Source organism: Silurus aristotelis (genome assembly GCF_946808225.1).
Source record: "Silurus aristotelis genome assembly, chromosome: 20".
NCBI classification, from domain to species: domain Eukaryota; kingdom Metazoa; phylum Chordata; class Actinopteri; order Siluriformes; family Siluridae; genus Silurus; species Silurus aristotelis.
This window is the reverse complement of record NC_139593.1, coordinates 3,937,587-3,955,086: the sequence shown is the minus strand read 5'-3', so window position 1 is coordinate 3,955,086 and position 17,500 is coordinate 3,937,587. Positions and strand designations below refer to the sequence as shown.

Here is a 17,500-nt window from a genome sequence, read left to right as displayed (position 1 = left end):
AACCCTGAACATCCTAGCCAAGCACCTGACCAATACCAAACTCTGAACAGACCTGACCATACTTCTGACAATCCCAAATCCTGAACAGACCTGACCAAACTCCTGACAATCTCAAACCCTGAACAGACCTGACCAAATTCCTGACAATCTCAAACCTTGAACATCCAAGTCAAGCTCCTGACCAATACCAAACCCTGAACAGACCTTAAAAAAGCTCCAGAACAATTCCAAACCATGAACAGGGAATGTAGAAATGTGGAAAACGTTGCTGTGAAATATTTAAAACCTTACCTGCTGTAAGAAGTTAAAGTGATAACCCCGGTGTAGGTGTGAGGTATTACTGGATGTGGAGATGAAGAACGACCTGAGGTTGACAAGTTCAAACTATCATGTTAATATCTGCAGTGCAAAACTGACCAAATGGATTGAAATCACCGAAGAGACAGTCTGTGTGATGTCGGGTTTTTTTGTTTTCTACTTTTCCTTGCTCCAGTTTGTCAAATTCGCACCTTCCAGCCAATCAGAATCCAGTATTCAGGCAGTCCATGCTATAAAACTATTATAGCTGAAATCTAGCTAGCTGATTATGGTCTGATAATGTATGATAACTCTTCAATCTAACACCAACCTTCTATGTTTAATATTATATTTTAACGGTACTATTAGCGATCTGTCTAATGTTTTATAAGGGCTAATTTACTCCAGTGATAGCCTGGTCTTTAAAGGTTAGCTAGCTAAACGCGCGGTCTGATTCCTGCTGCTGTCTAGCTTTTAATGCTAGTTTTTTATGTTACTCGTAACGATTGTGTCACTCAATCAGGGACCTTCTGTGAATAACTTGAGTGAATAAATATGTCCCAAGCTTGCAATGGTGGATAGAAGCTGATGCTAATAATTAAGGGCTTGCGATTGGTCAGTTGTGAAATAATTAACATTTAAGTCATAATTTGTTCACATATGTTTCTGTCTGAAGCTGCCAAGTGTTTTCAGCGCTGAGTAATATTACAGTAAAAACCATATGAAAAGATTTGGACTGTTACAGTGAAATATGGCCAATGAAGGACATGTCGTGTGAAATGTACAGTTTCTCAGATCTTCTGTGGCATTGGATTAAACCGTACAGAAATCATCTGGCAGAACTGATCGTTATATTATTATGTTTAACTCCTCACTATTCTATGTAGAAGGCCATCTTGTGCCATTAATGCTCACCTTTCGTTTTAACTCTGTGATATATTTTTGGTGCTTGGGTCCCTTCATCGCTGCTTGCAGTAACTTTTTTTTATGTTTAAAAAAAGTAACCATGCTATAACACACTACAGCTACATGATTTTACAGTTTGACTCTTGGGCATTTTTTATGTAAAAAAAAAAAAAAAGATTCATTCTTTTAAAAAAGTGTTATTAAAAGTGTTTTAAATGTGTAATAAACTGGTTAATAATTCATGATAGTCTTTGAAGAAAATTCCAACCAATAATATCGCTAGTAATAAGTTATTCATAAGATATTAGCTGTGTGCTGCCATGTTCTTGCTAATCACATCTTCTCAAATTGGCAATTTTTTCCAGGAAAGAACTTAAAGCTTGTTGATTAGATTGATGCTAGACACCTACACTGAAATCACAAGATACTCAAACTAGTAAGAGCCCAGTAAACAAAGGCCAGGAAATTAAGCCTGAGAAACTTAAACCTGGGAAACTTTTCAAACTTGGATCATTTTAGCCCAAATTCTAACCCAACCCAGAATCTCAAACATAATAACTTACTTATAGTGTGTCTGGCTGGCTAGTACTTTCAGATATGTGGATTCAGTTAAGCTGTGTACCGGTAAGAATCTAGCGATACGATACGTATCACAATATAAGGGTTACGATACGATATGTTGCGATACTGTAAGGATTGTGATATATTGGGATAATTCTTATTTTAGGAATAGGATATTATTTTATATATATATATATATATATATATATATATATATATATATATATATATATATATATATATATATATATATATATATATATTAAATAATATTTTTTAAGACACCTAATAAATGGGAATGGGATTGATGATGATGATGATGATGATGATGATGATGATGACTGTATTGTATTATTAGTGTTACCCGTAGTATTAGGCTAGTAGTAGAAGCATGATCTGAACACTAACTGGTGTTTAACATCTAAAAGCTACAATGCTATGGAGGAAAGAAAAATAGTAAGAAAGAGTACTATTTCTTCTATAAAGGTAGAGAATATAGTCAGGCATTTTAGCTTTGTCTGTACAACACTGTGCTCTAAGTGCAACCACTAATGTGTTGTTCCTGAGACTTGTAATGCCATTTTAACACATTTTCACCTGAAAAACAAACCAAACATAAACATAAAACATTGCCTTCAGTCAACACTGCGCTACCCATAATAATTTTTACAGCAGCGCCCTCAGGAAACAGGTGAATACCAAAGCTAACGCTAACACGCTAACAAGACGAGAGATCAGGCACACCCTCGATCTCAACCCTCGATAAACTTGTGGCGAGAGAACAATCCACATGATCTCACTTCCGCACGCCAACCCTATTTGCCAAATTTGCAAACTTCGACCTCTTCCCAAAGTTGAAGATCCGGCTGAACGGTCGCAGTTTTGACACCGTTGCGGAGATCCATTGCTAATCGCAAAAGGTGCTAGACGCGCTTCAAAAAGAACGTTCCTGAAGTGGCGGGAACAGTGGTGGCGCTGTACTTCTGTGCGAGGGGACTATTTTGAAGGTGATGGTGTGTAAACGAAGATAAATAAAGTACTTTCTTGTAAACAGAGCGAGTCTTGAAACATTTTGATACCACCTCGTAAGCACGTACAGTCACGTGACATCGTGCTAGTTGAGTCAGTGGCCCATATTCCAGCAGGGGTGCAAGTTAATAACCGCTGTTTGTAATTTATTCTAATGAACACACTTTTGGAATGGGGGTCCTTATCTCTCCTGGCCACCTCTGAGATGTTCTGATGGAGCCTTTGGGTTTTATATATTAAACACACGCACCCATTTAAACTCTGTTAAAGACTTTAGAAAGAGACATATTTGATTGTGGTTCAGATTGTGGTTCAGGGTGGAGGTTTGCTTTCACTTAAAGTAATATTTTTAAATGTATTTTTCTTATAAAAAAATATATAATCCTGAAATAAATGACCCCATAAAGCCAGTATGTCATTATAGATATAACCCAGTGGCGGGCCGTGAATTTTACACCTGCCTGAATCAGTCCACCTCTTAATACCATCATTATGAAACCACGTCTATAGAAACCACCAGTATTATAGAGAAGCGCAGTAAAACAGAGCGCTGCATCACACACAGGCTCTCATACAGTGGGAATGAACGTCATTAAACAAGAAACACGATTCAACACGTCTTTTTTCACTGGAGCAACAACTGCACCTCCCACATACATCATCTCCAGCAGAAGCATCGATATTCACCTCATCACATCACCCAGTGGTTTCCTGTGCATTACGGTTTTCCTGGGGATTTGAAACGAAGGCAAATCGTGTGGTTTCCTGCAAATTTTTCAGGAAAGAAAACACAGAAGTATAAACGGTTCATGAAAAAGCTGAAGAAATGTTTTGAATTGTTCCGGTGACCTTTTCCTTTTCTTGAAAAGTCAGTCTTGTAAACGTCCTAGTAAGTGTCTCTGTGATTAAAAACGATTTCTCCTTGGTCCGTCGTTGTGAAATGAAAAAAAAAAAAATCTAATAAATCCACACGAATATATTGGAGCGTGTGCAGTTTGCTACAGATGCGGGTTCGCGAGCTCTGATTAGCGCACTTTCTGACCGGCCAATCAAATGACCTAAAAATCCAGACATTATTGGACGCCTTCTAGAGGGCCTTGGAGTCGTCAACTCAAAATCTGATTGGCCAAAGCACCGGTTTTAATCAGGTGTTTTAAGCTGCACAACATAAAAGGTGATGTGAGGGCTGAAATCTGATTGGATAAAAACGTGATCAGACTCTACTGGAAGTAGCACATGAGAGAGCAAGGCTTTGAAATGAAAAGAGTGAATTATTGGGAAACAATTTAATAAATATTCATGGATTAAAGAATATATTAAAAGGTAAGTCAGTGATTTTGATAGAAGTTAAGGCAGCTGAGGAAGACTTTCAGACCCTAAAGAGATGAACTTTTCTGGGTTACCAAATAATATACCTTTTAAAAACAAAAATTTATTTCAAATTTACAATAATCACATGACAGATATGAGGAAAAGAAGAGAAAGATTGGGCACGCATTTAAAATGCAATGAATGTCTTAAATTTTTAATGATTAAAAAAATTAATGGTTCCTTACAATGGATTTAAGAATAATATAAGTTTTTGAGGCTTTTGAGTTTAAAGGCTTTGATATGTTAAAGGAAGTGAAGAGAGATTTAATATCGGAGGAGAAAAATCTCAAATTGAGGTTACACTGAATAGTTCTGGCTTTGAGAAGATCAAATTTACCCAGGAGACAAATCTATCTGTATAATTTTCTTACAGTATAGGAAAAGAAAGACAGTAACTTCTGAGCAGAAAGACTTGGTGAATGGACAATGGGGAGACAAATGGTTCTTCTTCAACATTACAAAAAGAACATGATTTCCAGAATGTGCTCGAGAGAAGATTACAGAAAAATCTATGACCAGTTTTGAACTTCTGATAAAGTGTTTGTCAGGTGAAAAACCGTGTGTTATTCAGATCAAAGTTTAGATTCTATATGCGGACGCTAGATGGCGGAAGAGGCGCCATAATGGATGAGCGCACGAGCCGGTCGTTCGGTTCCGCTTCCGGTTTGCGGGGACGGCTGTTGCTATGCGATGCGATGAGTGTTAGCTGTTGATATGCGGGCTGGACGCTGCCGTTCTTCACGCAGCAGGTAAGTTCCTGCGTGCTTTCGCCGTCGGGGATTAAAACACACACCGGTCTGCGTGTAGAAACATCCGGCGGCGTGCGGTTTCGGAGCTGTCAAACCCGCGGTGCGACGCGTTTCCGGTTCGGATAGGGCTAGCTTTCCTGCTGGCTAGCCGGAGAGTGTACGTGGAGCTCAGGCAGAGGAGCGGAAAAGCATTTTTAGTTTCATTTTATTTATTATATATATATATATATATATATATATATATATATATATATATATATATATATATATATATATATATATATACACACACACACTCACACTAAAAGCTATACTAAACGCTATACATGTATATGAATAATACACTAGAGCTGTCACGTGATCATAATTTGCATCTGACGTCATAACGCGGTTCTGAAAATTGCATGGACTTTTACGTCATTCTGCGTTTTAATCACCATTGTCTCAGATTCATCAAGACCAGATTAAGACACTCAGGTGGGAAGGGTGAAACTCAACTTTGGGGCTTAAATACTTGTAATAAGTGTATCTACCTGATTATATATTCAGAATAATTGTTACAGTTATTATTAACAGTTGATGGTTATTTTTATATAAACCATGAAAGCTGAAACATAAGATCGCTATCTGAGAAACGTAACGACAAAATTCACGGTCTGTAGCCTTCTGCATACATGAACTCACAGATGGTCGGGGTTCCCTAGTGTTGCTGTGATTGACAGGGGAGGGATGGATGGAGGGAGGGATGGAGAAAGGGAGGTGGACACCCTCTCTATACATAAAGCTTGGTGAGTTTTGCAGCAGTTATAAAATGTTTATAGAACCACAGTGGCCTCCAAAACTTGAGATTTTACCTCCATATACTTTATATACAAGTTTCTTCAGGGTTCTCTGGTTTTCTCCCACCTTGCAAACAACAGGTCAGGAGGTGGATTAGTGGATGTTCCAGATAGTTAGAGTAAGTGAGTGAGTTAGTTAGTGAATACGTCAGAAAGTGGTTTATTGTGTTACTAAGTAAATGGTTTAGTGTGTTAGTGTGTGGGTGAGTGAGTTAGTGAATACGTCAGTGAGTTTGTTATTGATTGAGCGTGTTAGTGAGTGAGTGGATTAGTGTGTTAGTGAGTGAGTGGATTAGTGAGTGAGTGTGTTAGTGAGTGAGTGTGTTAGTGAGTGAGTGTGTTAGTGAGTGAGTGTGTTAGTGAGTGAGTGTGTTAGTGAGTGAGTGTGTTAGTGAGTGAGTGTGTTAGTGTGTTAGTGTGTTAGTGAGTGAGTGTGTTAGTGTGTTAGTGAGTGAGTGTGTTAGTGTGTTAGTGAGTGGATTAGTGTGTTAGTGAGTGAGTGGATTAGTGTGTTAGTGAGTGAGTGGATTAGTGTGTTAGTGAGTGAGTGGATTAGTGTGTTAGTGAGTGTGTGGATTAGTGTGTTAGTGAGTGTGTGGATTAGTGTGTTAGTGAGTGTGTGGATTAGTGTGTTAGTAAGTGTGTGGATTAGTGTGTTAGTGAGTGTGTGGATTAGTGTGTTATTGAGTGTGTGGATTAGGGTGTTATTGAGTGTGTGGATTAGGGTGTTATTGAGTGTGTGGATTAGGGTGTTATTGAGTGTGTGGATTAGGGTGTTATTGAGTGTGTGGATTAGGGTGTTATTGAGTGTGTGGATTAGGGTGTTATTGAGTGTGTGGATTAGGGTGTTATTGAGTGTGTGGATTAGGGTGTTATTGAGTGTGTGGATTAGGGTGTTATTGAGTGTGTGGATTAGGGTGTTATTGAGTGTGTGGATTAGGGTGTTAGTGAGTGTGTGGATTAGTGTGTTAGTGAGTGTGTGGATTAGTGTGTTAGTGAGTGTGTGGATTAGTGTGTTAGTGAGTGAGGGAGTGTGTTAGTGAATGAGGGAGTGTGTTAGTGAGTGAGGGAGTGTGTTAGTGAGTGAGGGAGTGTGTTAGTGAGTGAGGGAGTGTGTTAGTGAGTGAGGGAGTGTGTTAGTGAGTGAGGGAGTGTGTTAGTGAGTGAGGGAGTGTGTTAGTGAGTGAGGGAGTGTGTTAGTGAGTGAGGGAGTGTGTTAGTGAGTGAGGGAGTGTGTTAGTGAGTGAGGGAGTGTGTTAGTGAGTGAGGGAGTGTGTTAGTGAGTGAGGGAGTGTGTTAGTGAGTGAGGGAGTGTGTTAGTGAGTGAGGGAGTGTGTTAGTGAGGGAGGGAGTGTGTTAGTGAGGGAGTGAGTGGATTATGTGTTAGTGAGTGAGTGGATTAGGGTGTTAGTGAGTGAGTGGATAAGTGTGTTAGTGAGTGTGTGGATTAGGGTGTTAGTGAGTGTGTGGATTAGGGTGTTAGTGAGTGAGTGAGTTAGTTAGTGAGTGAGTGGATTAGTGTGTTAGTGAGTGAGTGGATTAGTGTGTTAGTGAGTGAGTGGATTAGTGTGTTAGTGAGTGAGTGGATGAGGGTGTTAGTGAGTGTGTTAGTGAGTGAGTGGATTAGTGTGTTGGTGAGTGAGTGAATTAGAGTGTTAGTGAGTGTGTTAGTGAGTGCGTGGATTAGTGTGTTAGTGAGTGCGTGGATTAGTGTGTTAGTGAGTGAGTGGATTAGGGTGTTAGTGAGTGAGTGGATTAGTGTGTTAGTGAGTGTGTTAGTGAGTGCGTGGATTAGTGTGTTAGTGAGTGCGTGGATTAGTGTGTTAGTGAGTGAGTGGATTAGTGTGTTAGTGAGTGAGTGGATTAGTGTGTTAGTGAGTGTGTTAGTGAGTGAGTGGATTAGTGTGTTAGTGAGTGAGTGGATTAGTGTGTTAGTGAGTGAGTGGATTAGTGTGTTAGTGAGTGAGTGGATTAGTGTGTTAGTGAGTGAGTGGATTAGTGTGTTAGTGAGTGAGTGGATTAGTGTGTTAGTGAGTGAGTGTGTTAGTGAGTGAGTGAGTGGATTAGTGTTTTAGTGAGTGAGTGGATGAGGGTGTTAGTGAGTGTGTTAGTGAGTGAGTGGATTAGTGTGTTAGTGAGTGAGTGAATTAGAGTGTTAGTGAGTGTGTTAGTGAGTGCGTGGATTAGTGTGTTAGTGAGTGCGTGGATTAGTGTGTTAGTGAGTGCGTGGATAAGTGTGTTAGTGAGTGCGTGGATAAGTGTGTTAGTGAGTGAGTGGATTAGTGTGTTAGTGAGTGAGTGGATTAGTGTGTTAGTGAGTGAGTGGATTAGTGTGTTAGTGAGTGAGTGGATTAGGGTGTTAGTGAGTGAGTGGATTAGTGTGTTAGTGAGTGAGTGGATTAGTGTGTTAGTGAGTGAGTGGATTAGGGTGTTAGTGAGTGAGTGGATTAGGGTGTTAGTGAGTGAGTGGATTAGGGTGTTAGTGAGTGAGTGGATTAGGGTGTTAGTGAGTGAGTGGATTAGGGTGTTAGTGAGTGAGTGGATTAGTGTGTTAGTGAGTGAGTGGATTAGTGTGTTAGTGAGTGAGTGGATTAGTGTGTTAGCGAGTGAGTGGATTAGTGTGTTAGCGAGTGAGTGGATTAGGGTGTTAGCGAGTGAGTGGATTAGTGTGTTAGCGAGTGAGTGGATTAGGGTGTTAGCGAGTGAGTGGATTAGGGTGTTAGCGAGTGAGTGGATTAGGGTGTTAGCGAGTGAGTGGATTAGGGTGTTAGCGAGTGAGTGGATTAGTGTGTTAGCGAGTGAGTGGATTAGTGTGTTAGCGAGTGAGTGGATTAGTGTGTTAGCGAGTGAGTGGATTAGTGAGTGAGTGAGTGGATTAGTGTGTTAGTGAGTGTGTTACACTTTTTACACTCAGTTTGCTGAATCAGAGTGAAACTGATATGTTGGGTTAATTTGCCGTTCGGTTTCATTCAGCTGCACAGTACAGAGATAGAATTTAATAAAAAGTGTGAACAATGTGCAGGTAGGGGGTGAAAAATGTTCTCAGAAATCACAGGAACATGTTGGAAACATAAGCACTGAAACCCCCCGACCCCCCAACACACACACACACACACACACACACACACACACACACACACACACACACACACACAGAGAAAAGAACACACTTAATCAATCGGATTATTATATAATCAGTTTGAATATAATATAATAATAACATCTTACAGTTGTGTGCGTTCAGCTTGTGCTGCGTTCACGACAAACAGGAAGTCTGTTTCTCTTGCAGCATGCAGTTAACGGAAACTAATCAGTAGCAAGGCTAGGTTAAATGGACAGGTTGAACTTTCATGCAGCAACGTCAATGAATTTTCAATAAAACCACGTCCCAGACCGTGTTACTCGTCTTACACCACAGCCATCTGCTGATCTACTCAGTTCCTGTTCCTACTTGGATTATAGAAGCTACACTGTACAGCAAAATGTTTGTGGAGACCAGAACATAAGATTGGTGAATGTGTGGGTTTCTTTCTTTTTGAAGATCCACATTTAGTCTTCAATTTATGAGAAGATTTGTGTGAGATTCATTCAGCCACAAGGGTGATAGTAAAGTTACTGGTGTGTGTGTGTGTGTGTGGGTGCAGTGTTAGTGTCAGTGTTAAAAATTCGTAGGAACACATTGGTTCAGAATTTCTTCTATGCCAGGAACAAATCACCAGGTGCCTGAAATGTGGAGACACATCAGTCTCGCTCTGCACACGCTCACCGAGTCATCAGTTTTCGTTCTCGTTTTGAGCGACACGATCGCGTCATCAAACCCGGGTACGTCCTCGTGCACAGCAGAGATCTGCAGAGACCGAAAACTCACTCGACCTCAGACGTGTCAAAACGCTGGCGTTTCACTTCCGCCCCCGGGCCGCTCTGAGAACCTCGTAGGAAACTTGAAGCCGCCGATCTCACAGCGGTCTCACAGTGGTTTCTATTTGTTATGGTAAGATTCAGCAGTTCACGTAACGATGCATCGGTTTTGAAAACGTTGAAAAAATCGGTTCGTTTGATTCCTTTATAGAAAATCATTAGCCGATGAGCTACGCTTCCTGGAGACAGAACAGGAAAAGAAAGTCTGGTTTTATTTCAGCATTTTTTTACTTTTTTTTTGTTGTTGCATTACGAAGGTGAAAAGGGGCCATGCGTCAGAAGTCAGAAGGTGCTTGAGTTAATTGATCATTTGGATCATTTTTTTCCCCATCGAATCATATCGTGTTGAATTGGATCGAAGTCGTAATAATGGTGAATCGGATCGCTCCGGTAGCTGCTTCATAAACATTTGTAATGTCGTTGGCTATCCATCGAGATGTGAGTCGCATCGGCTACAGTTATGGAGATGCACATCCCTAGTTTGTGGAGACGTAACTGTAGGATGGATCGGTTCCTGAGGTTCGGATCAGCTTGATAAAATAAAAACAAAGCCATGTCCCAAATCCACATCCTTTCTTTTTAAACTGGAATTAGAGATGACACTGCGACTTCTCGTTTCTTCTCCCCTCAGCTGGAGGCTGGTGTGAGGAAGCGGCGCTGCCATGGCGTCCGGACCGGGCTCGGTTCCTGCGGTTCAGCCGGCCGCCGACCGGCTCCTCCGGAAGTCCCGAGACCCGATAGGTTTGTCTACACACTACAGACCGCCGCGCTCTCTCCCTGACGTCTGTCCCAAGGAGCCGACAGGTGGGAGTCTTAACACCTAAATCCACCCTCACACACATCTGACACACACCAGGGGGTGATGATGTAATATCCATATCCTGCTCAGTGATGACTGATCTCATATCACTGTATATTATAGGATCTTTTGTCGTTATTGCACATAAAACGTTTCTTACTCGCTTTTTAAACGCATCTGTATTTAAACCTGGCCATCGCTCAGGTTTTAGTTTTGGCAGAAAGGAAAAAAAAAACCACAAGCGCTTTCTGTATTGCAATTATACCACATTTTCTTTGGTAAAGATTTAAACTAACTGCAAAACACAACATTTATTGTGTTTTTTTTTATTAACATTTGCAGTTAAAATAAATTAAATAAATGGGGATAATTAAATGAAATAGTTTACATTTGTTAGACCCCATTAGGGTAATACAGGTGTGTGCGTGCGCGTGTGTGCGTGTCAGGATTTTCTCTTTTCGAGAGAAATTTAAAACGTTAAGAGAAATGTAAAACTTAAAGCGTTCCAACGTGCACCAAACCGTAAATGTATGTCACGAATACGTGGACCGTTACACCCCTACTGCGACACTAATCACGTCCATAAAGGGCTTTTGTGTTCGTGTCTGTGAGTGTAAGTGTCTTTACATTTACATCCGTTATAAGAGCCTTTCGAAACAAGTGCGTTGTTGTGTGAAGATAAATCGTGTGTGTGTGTGTGTGTGTGTGTGTGTGTGTGTGTGTGTGTGTGTGTGTGTGTGTGTGTGTGTGTGTGTATGTGTGTGTGTATGTGTGTGTGTATGTGTGTGTGTGTGTGTGTGTGTGTGTGTGTGTGTGTGTTGGTGATGTGCAGAGGAGGCGCGGGGGCTGAGCGACGCTCCGTCTGTGGTGGCGGATCGGCACCGATGGACAGTATATAACTCTAAGGTGAACCTGCCGGCGGCGCTGAACGACCCGAGACTGGCCAAGCGCGAGTCTGACTTCTTCACCAAGACCTGGGGTGTGGACTTCACAGAGGCCGAGGTGATGCCCTCGTACAGCCTGCCCAACATCACCCCTGAACATTTCAGCACCTACCTGAATGACACTGCTCAGGTAACACACATAGACACACATACACACACACACACACACACACACACACACACTGTCAGACATGGTTAATTATTTAGGTGCTGCTGCTGCCAGGAGAGAAATTATATGTGTGTGTGTGAGTGTGAGCAGAAACAGTCCACATTGTGACCTCAGTAAAGGAGAAGGAGGCGTGTCCTCTGCAAAGTCCCACCCCCATCCCCAAGAGACAAGTGTCGTGCCGTGTATTTCACCCCTCGGCCTTCAGTGGTGTCCTACCTGACCCTCTAAATACCATCATTATGACACCACGTCTATAGAAAGTCGTATAGAACGTCAAGAAACACAGTGAATACAATTCAACACGTCTCCTTTCACTGGAGGCACAACTGCACCTCCCACAGACTGTACATCATCTCTAGCAGAAGCATCGATATTCACCTCATCATTTGAAACGAAGGCAAAAACGTGTGGGATTTTTTGTGCGAATTCTACAGGAAAGAAAACACAAAAGTGTAAACAATCTATGAAAAAGCTTAGCAACCGCTTTGAACCGTTTGCTCATGACGCCCAGCTTTTCTTGAAACGTCCTTGTAAGTGTCCCTGTGATTAAATCGATTTCTTCTCCTTGGTCAGACTATTAGGAATAACTGAATACATATTCATGGATCAAGAACGTAATAAAATCCAAGTCAGTGTTTGTTAGAGGTTCGGCAGAACACAAGGTCTTGCTGGACCTGATGGAACACCACATGCTGGTTGTTGTTTATTTCAGAGGGAGAAAATCCACGACCGGTGTAGAAAAATCTGCCCCAACAAAGACGACCTGTCCATCCCCAACATCACGAACAATCACGGTACGTACGTCCTATAATCTGATCCTCTTTATTTATGCTAGCGTTCCACAAGGTTAGCCCCGCCCCCTTTTTTTGCTGCATCAGAAAAGCAGAAATTGTGGTGCGGCATAAATGTATTATTAAATAAATCTGATAGAACAGTGTGGTTTGTAGCGATGTGTCAGTCACGTGTCTTTTCTCTCCATAGATAAAGCCAAAGAGGAGCTCGAGCAGGTGCCTAAGGTATGAACCCAGACGTGCTCCCACGTGTCCGACTGTCCGTCTGTACGTCCAGCCTTTAACCGAGTCGCCTGTGTGTTACAGATCTTCATGCGGCCAGACTTCGTGCTGAGCGAGCCGGCCACCTTCGGCGCCGTGTTGCCGTGGTCGCACTTCAGCCTCGCCGGGGGGAAGAGCGGACGTGACGCAGCATCGTCACGGTTACTGCAGGAAAAGGTAAAGGTGGAGCAGATTACAGCCACAGTTACGAGTCGAGATAATGCCCAATCCTATCAGGTAGGGGTGTGACGGTACACATCGTGTGGATGCAACCCTCCATACCAGATTTTAGTGCGTTGGAAAAGTAAGAAAATTATAAATTATCGATCATGGCTAACATTAATATATATATATATATATATTATATATGGCATTGAGTAAAAGACAGGAGGTGGAGCTGGAGGTAGCAGAGCTGAAGATGTTGAGGTTTTCGTTGGGAGTGACGACGATGGACAGGATTAGAAATGAGTTTATTAGAGGGACAGCGCATGTAGGACGTTTTGGAGACAAGGTGAGGAAGGTGAGATTGAGATGGTTTGGACATGTGCAGAGGAGGGACATGGGGTATATCAGTAGGAGAATGCTGAGGATGGAGACACCAGGAAGGAGGAAAAGAGGAAGAGCAAGGAGGAGGTTTATGGATGTGGTGAGGGAAGACATGCAGGTAGTTGGTGTGAAAGAGGCAGATGTAGAGGACAGGGGGGTATGAAGCTGGATGATGATCCGCTGTGGCGCCCCCTAATGGGAGAAGCCGAAAAACTTAATTTATATAAAGATTTTATTTTATATATTATTTAACCCAGCAGGCATTTTATATAAAATTGATTCAAAATTGGAAACTGTTTATCACAAGCAATTTAGTTTTTGCGTCCCCACACCTAATATGGAGCGTTTCTTCTGCTGTAGCTGAGTCACTACCTGGACGTGGTGGAGGTGAGCATCGCGAGACAGATCTCACTGCGCTCCGAGGCGTTCTTTCACGCCATGTCGTCTCAGCACGAGCTCCAGGAGCAGCTGTGCGAGGCGGCGGCCGCTGTCCGGGCGCTGCGGGAGCACACCGCTGGCATGGGCCGCACCATGTGCCAGGGGCCGCTGAGGGCGCTGCGGCACGCCGTCACGCGCAAGAACTGCGTGGCGCTGCACGGCAAGCTGAAGCTGATGGCGGCGGTGCAGCAGACGCAGCCCACCGTGCAGCTCCTGCTCTCCACCTCCGAGTTTGTGGGTGCGCTCGAGCTCATCAACACCACCAAGGAGGTGCTGCAGCAGGAGCTCCAGGGCATCCACAGCTTCAGGTACCTTTAGATACAGACACTTTATATTTAGAAATAAGATTTTTACATGAAAATAAGATGTACATTATTTTCCTGTGTGTGTGTGTGTGTGTGTGTGTGTGTGTGTGTGTGTGTGTGTGTGTGTGTGTGTGTGTGTGTGTGTGTGTGTGTGTGACAGGCACCTGGGCTCTCAGCTCTGCGAAATGGAGAAGCTAATTGATAAGATGATGGTGGCCGACTTTACTACGTACTCCCGAAGCGACCTCAACCGATCCTTCGAGGACGACAACCAAGTGCTGGAGAAGGTGTCGTATAGATTTTTCTGTTAAAGATAATTAGACTATATTTTGTGCACACATACATGGAAGCTGTGTTATTTGGGTAAGAAAATAATAGAATTCATTGCAGTGTGAGTGTGTGAGTGTGTGAGTGTGTGAGTGTGTGAGTGTGTGCGTGTGTGCGTGTGTGCGTGTGCGTGTGAGTGTGAGCGTGTGCGTGTGAGTGTGTGCGCGTGTGCGTGTGTGTGTGTGTACTAAGGATAATTAGACAATAAGTTGCTGAGTGTATGATTGTGCTGGTACCTTAAGGACCATGGACAGCTGCCTCCTAAAATTTTGGACATTCTTTATATTCTGTGTTGTGGTCAGTTCACAGCAGTGACCGAGATTAATCTTTTACAATAGGTTTATATCGATCTGGTAATGGATCAGAGCCTTATAACCCTATTCCCCAGACCAAAAATCCACCATGGTCACACATCAGGCAATTAAAACCGTCCGTGTGGAAACATAGCAAAGGTTCCGTTTGGTGTCCTGATGATTTATGTCATTTAAAGCCCTAATTTCTTTACTTTTTTGGCCTTTTTTTTTTTTTTTTACCTTTATAAAGCCATTTTTTTCTAAACATGTGCATCACCTTTTAAGAGAAATTCTTATTAATAAGACATTTTGCCACGCAATAAATCATTGTTACCAAGCAAATTTGTATTTTATAATATTATAATATAAATATAATATAGATTTTATAATATTTTGATAGCTGATTTTTAAAGGAAAAACCAGCCTTTCGTATGATATTGTTAAACTACATGAATATAATAAATGCATTATAATAAACTGAATCATGACGTGTAAGAACGCGCTCCAAATGCGCACGTGCACGACTCATCACGTGACGTAATGCGCACCTCCGTAGGTGTGTTTTGTTTACTAAATAATGTCAAATCGCACATCGTTCAAACAACCATTAAAATATTATCGTACACCCCTAATACACACACACACACACGCCACCATGCTTTTAAATTCTGGATCCTGATTGGTCAGAGAGTGTCGAGTTATTTTTCTATGACGGGTTTTTAGTAACAGTATCGATAGGCTCGTTCAAATACTTTGTACGTTGGCAACATGGATGTTTTTTTTTTCTTCCGAGAGAGAGAGAGAGAGAGAGAGAGAGAGAGAGAGAGAGAGAGAGAGAGAGGGGTTAGATAAAACATGTAGCAAATAGATGAGTGTCACTCATTTCACGGATGTTTAGATGTAACTTGAAACGAATAAAAATATACTGCAGTGTAAAAGGAATCGCCTCCACAGTGTCTGGTTTCTTTCTTGTGGTTTGATGTGAGCCTGAGTCTCAGTGCTCCAGGAAGATGTGAGTCAGAGGGTGAAGGGTGTGAAGTAGGTAGTTTTGAGGTTCGTATCTGTGGCTGCACGTTTCTTTCTAAACCACAGCGCTGTGAACGAGGAGGTGAAACACACTCACGCACGTGAAAACACACACACACAAACACACACACACACGTCATCTGAGTCCTGAGTAAAAACTTTCCTGATGATCTAAATAAGTGCACCAACTTTATACAAGTGTGTGTTTGTGTGATGCAGGACCGACTGCAGTCTTTAGTCTTTGGCCTCCTGAGACAGAAGAAGTTGGATTTCCTGGACATCTACAGCAAGGAGATGATGCAAGCAGCCAAGGCCATCGTCAGACAGGTGAAGGTCCACCTCAGTTCATCAAGGGTTAAACCATGAGTTTAGTGTTGGTAGTGGGTTTCTGACTTTGTGTGTGTGTTTCTTCCTCTCTCTCAGTGTGTAGTAAAGTCGGTGTCTCAGATTGAGGAGATCGACTCAGACACTGTTGTAAAGTGAGTAGTTTTCCAAATGGACCATACATTAAAGCTACATATGAAGCAGCTCCCGATGCGATATGATTCCCCCCCTGTTACGATTCGATTTCCACTCCATTCAACACAATAAAAAAAAGAATAAAACCAGACGTCGTTCTGTCTCCAGGAAGATGTAGCTCTACCTCTGCCATGTTAATCTGTATTCTACTGTGCATCGGGAAACTATTCACAGCGCTTCAGTTTTTCCACATTTGGACTTTTTTAAATCGATGTATCACATCATTAATTTTTATGCAGTTGCACCAATGCGAATCGCTGAATCTTACCGTCCTTAGCGCATACAGATTAGTGTGTGTGTGTGTGTGTGTGTGTGTGTGTGTGTTGCAGGCTTCAGGACCAGATGAGGCTGATGACATTCCCTCAGTGGTTCAAGCTCCTGCAGAGCCTGTTTGAGCATTTTCTGCTCTTCCTCACCAGGATCAAGGTTCATCAGCTCACTCCTGTCTCTGTATTTATATTTTGTATTTCTACAGAATATTCGAGTGTGTGTGTGTGTGTGTGTGTGTGTGTGTGTGTTTGGTTCAGGCTACTCTAGGCGCCATCCGAAACGTGGTCCTGGAAATCCTGGACAGCAGCCAGAGGAACCGAGCGCCAGAGGTTCTGGCGGATGGAGGCTCCGTGGAGGACGAGGAGGACGAAGAGTCCGGTTTGCGTCCCGGAGAAGCCGAGCTGGTGTTCCTCACACACGACGGGCTGTTCATCAGCGACGCCATAACCGAAGCCGAGCGGCGCACCAGCGGGACGTCTGCCCACGTCCGAGCCCAGGCCAAAGACGAAGCCTCGGGGAGCGACTCGGCCTCGGGGACGACCGAGTCGTCGTCCAGCAGGGAGCCCGTCACAAACACTACCTCCTCCCTACACATAGGGGGTGCTGCTGCTCTGTGAGCGCACGCACGCACACACACACACACACACACACACACACACATCAGGTGTTGTTCAAGTGTGTATTAGAACGTTTCTCATTTTAACTCCTGTGTGTGTGTGTGTGTGTGTGTGTGTGTAGTGAGGACCTGATGCCGTCCGATCTGGAGCTGGGCAGAATCGCTAACAACATCCAGGAGCTGCTGTACACCGCCTCAGACATCAGCCATGACCGCTGTGTCAAAGTCCTGCTGGCTAAGGCCAAGGTGTGTACACACACACACACACACACACACACACACACACACACACACACACACACACACACACACACATATATATATATATATATACGTACTATACTATGTAATTCTCAAAGTAAGGATTTGAACTCATCACCGTGTGTGTGTGTGTGTAGGACGGCTCTCTGGAGCGTTTGAGCTCGGCCGAGTTTGTGTGTGTGTGCCGGGCGGTTGAAGACTTTGCCAAGGACACAGAGGCTCTGTGCTGCAGGCGGAGTGTGAGACTGAGGGGGGCGCTGCAGAG

At 42.8% G+C, this 17,500-nt stretch overlaps 2 protein-coding genes across 5 annotated transcripts in view; both read left to right on the top strand.

The window, feature by feature from the left end:
- The window catches only part of peli1a (pellino E3 ubiquitin protein ligase 1a), a 16,474-nt gene extending 15,029 nt beyond the window's left edge, over nucleotides 1-1,445 (top strand). The window contains exons 7-8 of one of the 2 annotated variants that reach the window (XR_014530455.1): nucleotides 1-456; nucleotides 543-1,445. The exon at nucleotides 1-456 is cut by the window's left edge and continues 1,068 nt beyond it. The gene's annotated coding sequence lies outside the window, so the exon portion shown is untranslated. The other variant, XM_083522666.1, reaches the window with a different exon arrangement.
- Nucleotides 1,446-4,776: 3,331 nt separating this feature from the next.
- LOC310715944 (vacuolar protein sorting-associated protein 54-like) overlaps nucleotides 4,777-17,500 on the top strand; it is a 23,860-nt gene continuing 11,136 nt past the window's right edge. For 2 of the 3 annotated variants that reach the window (XM_083522651.1, XM_083522653.1), the window contains exons 1-14: nucleotides 4,777-4,913; nucleotides 10,302-10,474; nucleotides 11,302-11,543; nucleotides 12,295-12,376; nucleotides 12,564-12,598; nucleotides 12,680-12,811; nucleotides 13,541-13,926; nucleotides 14,084-14,210; nucleotides 15,789-15,896; nucleotides 15,993-16,048; nucleotides 16,418-16,514; nucleotides 16,616-16,971; nucleotides 17,097-17,220; nucleotides 17,373-17,500. The exon at nucleotides 17,373-17,500 is cut by the window's right edge and continues 54 nt beyond it. In XM_083522651.1, coding sequence (XP_083378777.1) covers nucleotides 10,333-10,474; nucleotides 11,302-11,543; nucleotides 12,295-12,376; nucleotides 12,564-12,598; nucleotides 12,680-12,811; nucleotides 13,541-13,926; nucleotides 14,084-14,210; nucleotides 15,789-15,896; nucleotides 15,993-16,048; nucleotides 16,418-16,514; nucleotides 16,616-16,971; nucleotides 17,097-17,220; nucleotides 17,373-17,500 — 2,015 coding nt within the window. In that variant the 5' untranslated portion in view covers nucleotides 4,777-4,913; nucleotides 10,302-10,332. Of the gene's footprint in view, nucleotides 4,914-9,448; nucleotides 9,744-10,301; nucleotides 10,475-11,301; nucleotides 11,544-12,294; nucleotides 12,377-12,563; nucleotides 12,599-12,679; nucleotides 12,812-13,540; nucleotides 13,927-14,083; nucleotides 14,211-15,788; nucleotides 15,897-15,992; nucleotides 16,049-16,417; nucleotides 16,515-16,615; nucleotides 16,972-17,096; nucleotides 17,221-17,372 lie in introns of those variants that run through there. The other variant, XM_083522652.1, reaches the window with a different exon arrangement.